The sequence below is a fragment of the Salvelinus sp. IW2-2015 genome, unplaced genomic scaffold (genome assembly GCF_002910315.2).
Source record: "Salvelinus sp. IW2-2015 unplaced genomic scaffold, ASM291031v2 Un_scaffold2449, whole genome shotgun sequence".
NCBI classification, from domain to species: Eukaryota; Metazoa; Chordata; class Actinopteri; order Salmoniformes; family Salmonidae; genus Salvelinus; species Salvelinus sp. IW2-2015.
In genome coordinates this window covers 53,153-57,970 of record NW_019943770.1, presented here as the reverse complement: position 1 = coordinate 57,970, position 4,818 = coordinate 53,153, and the positions used below count along the sequence as shown (strand labels likewise).

At 47.7% G+C, this 4,818-nt stretch overlaps 1 protein-coding gene across 1 annotated transcript in view; it reads right to left on the bottom strand.

Moving 5' to 3' along the window:
* tubgcp5 (tubulin gamma complex component 5) overlaps positions 1-4,818 on the bottom strand; it is a 69,721-nt gene that overhangs the window by 35,226 nt on the left and 29,677 nt on the right. The window contains 4 exon segments of the mRNA XM_070440348.1: positions 306-426; positions 1,389-1,479; positions 2,421-2,475; positions 2,478-2,593. Of these exon segments, the coding sequence (XP_070296449.1) occupies positions 306-426; positions 1,389-1,479; positions 2,421-2,475; positions 2,478-2,593 (383 nt within the window).

The window sequence follows — 4,818 nt, the reverse complement described above, 5'->3', positions numbered from 1 at the left end:
ACCCGTACACTAACGTTCTGTAAGCCATGAAATGACCATCGCCCCGTAGCACTAACGTCTGTAGCCATGAAATGACCATCGCCCCGTAGCACTAACGTCTGTAGCCATGAAATGACCATCGCCCCGTAGCACTAACGTCTGTAGCCATGAAATGACCATCGCCCCGTAGCACTATACGTCTGTAGCCATGAAATGACCATCGCCCCGTAGCACTAACGTCTGTAGCAAGAGAGAGAGGGGGAGAGAGGAGAGGAGAGAGAGAGAAGAGGGGGAGAACGACAGAAACAGAGTCATACTAGACCTACCACTGAATGCCAGCGTGTCCAGACTGTATTTTGCCCATTTGATCTGCAGCAGCAGCAGGAACACCTGGTTGTAGATCCTCTGACACTCTGAGCTGACCACGATGTCAACAGGCCAGGGCACCTTCAGGACAACACACAACATAGAATTAATCCCAAATGGCACTCTGAACTGTTTAGTGCACTAAGTCCCATATTCCTCGGTTTTCTGATACCTACAAATGATCAAATTAACTTGAAAATAGGGATTTGGACCAGGGCCCATAAGTAGTGCACTATATAGGGAATAGGGTGCCGTTTGGAGAAGTACACTGCAGAGTATAGTGTGGCTGCTGAGTCATCTTTCCCCTGGTCTTTCCCACAAGACTAAAGATCCAGAAGCTTCTGTACACCGTCTCTGCTCTACTCGTGGAGAARAGGCTGCTCTGGCCAATGAACGGTGCTCCTTTTAATCAAGTCAGATCACATACCGATCGTGTTCCACATAACAGAACCCAATATAATAGCATTGTATAACGTTACGTTATCGTGTAGCCGAAACTCCACAGCGCCAGATACTAGGCAAGTGTATCTTTAAAATGGTGTGAAATACTTGTATGTTTGAGGAATTTTAATTATGGGATTTCTGTTGTTTTGAATTTGGCGCCCTGCAGTTTCACTGGCTGTTGACGAGGTGGGACGCTACCGTCTCACGTACCCTAGAGAGGTTAACCAACAATGCAGTTTAAAGAAAATACCCCAACTAAAAAAAAATTGGAAAATACATTTTAAACTGTAAAACTTTCCCGAATGACAGTGAGAAKCGTGAAGGGAAGGACACCACAGAAACGTGAAGGGAAGGAGACCACAGAAACGTGAAGGGAAGGAGACCACAGAAACGTGAAGGGAAGGACACCACAGAAACGTGAAGGGAAGGACACCACAGAAACGTGTGTCTAAAATAGAGGTAAAGAAACACAGAACATGATCCGCACATTGCGAAGAAGCTTCGGGACCTTTAATCCAGCAGAGAAAATGGTCAGGAAAAAGTCGGATGTGCAGCGAACCTGTTATCAGTAATGTGGATAAGGTTGGTAGGAGGCTCACCTTGTAACTGAGGGTCAAACCATCCAGATTATTAATCGGCTGTTTCTTTCTGACTGGGTCAATCGTCTCCAGGAAGATGGACAACCTGGAAAACATACATTTACTTTATTGGGACAATAAATTCAATGCCATCAAAATGGAAAAAACATCACAACTATTAGCCTACCACTACTGTTGATATTTCATGTACATCCTGTGTGATTAGTTAGCCTATCAACTCACTGAAATCTCTCAAAAACATAGCAAACCCTAACCAATGACAGCCCAGTCAGTGTTGGGGTGTAACCAATGAGAGCCCAGTCAGTGTTGGGGTGTAACCAATGAGAGCCCAGTCAGTGTGGGGTGTAACCAATGACAGCCCAGTCAGTGTTGGGGTGTAACCAATGAGAGCCCAGTCAGTGTGGGGTGTAACCAATGAAATGAGAGCCGCAGTCAGTGTGGGGTTGTAACCATGCGAGCCCAGTCAGTGTGGGTGTAGTAACCAATGAGAGCCAGTCAGTGGTGGGCGTGTAACCAATGACAGTCCCAGTCAGTGTGGATGTAACCAATGACACCCGCCCAGTCTAGTGTGGGGTGTAACCAATGAGAGCCCAGTCAGTGTGGGTGGTAACCAATGACAGCCCAGTCAGTGTGGGGTGTAACCAATGACAGCCCAGTCAGTGTGGGGTGTAACCAATGAGAGCCCAGTCAGTGTGGGGTGTAACCATGAAGAGCCCAGTCAGTGTGGGGGTGTAACCGATGACAGCCCAGTCAGTGTGGGGTGAACCATGACACAGGCCCCAGTCAGTGTGGGGTGTAACCAATGAGAGCCCAGTCAGTGTGGGGTGTAACCAATGAGAGCCGCAGTCAGTGTGGGGTGTAACAATACAGCCCAGTCAGTGTGGGGTGTAACCAATGAGAGCCCAGTCAGTGTGGGGTGTAACAATGACAGCCCAGTCAGTGTGGGGTGTAACCAATGAGAGCCCATCAGTGGGCAGTAGCATGGGGTGTTAATACAGTCAGATACCAATGAACTCAGGTGGCCATGAATCTTTCTGGTCAGCTGCCTGCTGTCCCACAGCTTCCTGCAGTTGAACGTTGAGGAACGCAGCTGCTGCCAGCTCTCCTTCTTCCAGGACTTATCAAAGATGGCTGTATAGAAGTATACATGTGTCCCCTGCTCCAACAGGAAGTAGTTCCTCATGGCCTGGAGGTACTCCAGCAGTCTGGGGGTTAAAGGTCAGGGTTAGTACAGGGCCTATAACAGCTGTAGAAGTCATACTGGAGGTCCCCAGCAGTCTAGGGGTTAACGGTTAATGTTAGTATAGGGCCTGGGGGAGGGGCCAGGGACACCTGTGCTAGTCAGTCCTACAGTACTGGACTATTATGAGTCCCAAATGATACAATACTCCCTATATAGTGCACTACTTTTGACCAGGGCCAACTGGGCTGTGGTGCACTATATAGGGCAGGGCAGTCCAACCTCTTCCTGGAGATCTACCGTCCTATAGGTTTCAGTCCAACCCTCGTTCCTGGAGATCTACTGTCCTTGTAGGTTATCAGTCCAACCCTCTTCCTGGAGATCTACTGTCCTGTAGGTTTTCAGTCCCAACCCTCTTCCTGGAATCTACTGTCCTGTAGTTTTCAGTCCAACCCTCATTCCTGAATTACTGTCCTGTAGGTTGTTCAGTTCAACCCTCTTCCTGGAGATTACTGTCCTGTAGGTTTTCCAGTCACCCTAATTTAGCTAGTTAAAGGTCTTGTTGAGCAGCTTAACTAAGTAAAATATCGGTGTGTTAAATTATGGGTTGGACTGGTAACCTACAGGACAGTAGATCTCCAAGGAAGAGGGTTGGGACCTGATAACCTACAGGACAAGTTAGATCTCCAGGAAGAGGGTTGGACTGATAACCGTACAGGACAGTAGAATCTCCAGGAAGAGGGTTGGATGGAATAAACCTTACAGGACAGTAGATCTCAGGATAGAGGGTTGGCTGATAATCTACAGGACGGTAGATCTCAGAAGAGGGTGGACTGATAACCTACAGGACATAGATCTCCAGGAAGAGGGTTGGACTGTAAACTACACTGACAGTAGATCTCCAGGAAGAGGTTGGACTGTAAACCTACACGGACAGTAGATCTTCCAGGAAGAGGGTTGGACTGTAAACCTACAGGGACAGTAGATCTCCAGAAGAGGGTTGGACTGATAACCTACAGGACAGTAATCTCCAGGTAAGAGGGTTGGACTGATAATCTACAGGCGGTAGATCTACCAGGAAGAGTTGGACGATAACCTACAGGACATGTAGATCTCCAGAAGAGGGTTGGACTGTAAAACCTACAATGACAGTAGAGTCTCCAGGAAGAGGGTTGGTACTGTAAAACCTACAGGAAGTAGATCTCCGGAAGAGGGTTGGGACTGTGTAAACCTACAGACAGTAGATCTCCAGGAAGATGTTGGACTGCCCTGAATATAGGAAATAAGTTATTACAGTAGTGGCACTATATAGGAAATAGCGTGTCAAAGTTGGGAGGAAGGCCGTATACTCACTCAATGATACTTGTACTGGTATGTTTCACTGAATAGGTCATGAACCTTATTGATGCCATGAACTACAAGGGAACGAATGAACACTGCAAGACAGACACCTGGTGGAGGACTAGAGACATGAGACAGAGTAATGACTGACAGACACCTGGCCCTGGAGGACTAGAGACATGAGACAGAGTAATGACTGACAGACACCTGGCGGAGGACTAGAGACATGAGACAGAGTAATGACTGACAGACACCTGCGCCGAAGGACTAGAAGACATGAGACAGAGTAATGACTGACAGACACCTGGAGGACTAGAGACATGAGACAGAGTAATGACTGACAGACACCTGGAGGACTAGAGACATGAGAAAGAGTATTGACTGACAGACACCTGGAGGACTAGAGACAATGAGACAGAGTAATGACTGACAGACACCTGGAGGACTAGAGACATGAGACAGAGTAATGACTGACAGACACCTGGCCGAGGACTAGAGACATGAGACAGAGTAATGACTGAACAGACACCTGGCTGGAGGACTAGAGACATGAGACAGAGTAATGACTGACAGACACCTGCCTGAGGACTAGAACATGAGACAGCAGTAATGACTGACAGACACCTGGAGGACTAGAGCATGAGACAGAGTAATGACTGACAGACACCTGGAGGACTAGAGACATGAGACAGAGTAAATGACTGACAGACACCTGGAGGACTAGAGACATGAGACAGGTAATGACTGACAGACACCTGGAGGCTAGAGACATGAGACAGAGTAATGACTGACAGACACCTGGAGGGACTAGACATGAGACAGAGTAATGACTGACAGACACCTGAGGACTAGAGACATGAAGACAGAGTAATGGACTGACAGACACCTGGAGGACTAGAGACATGAGAC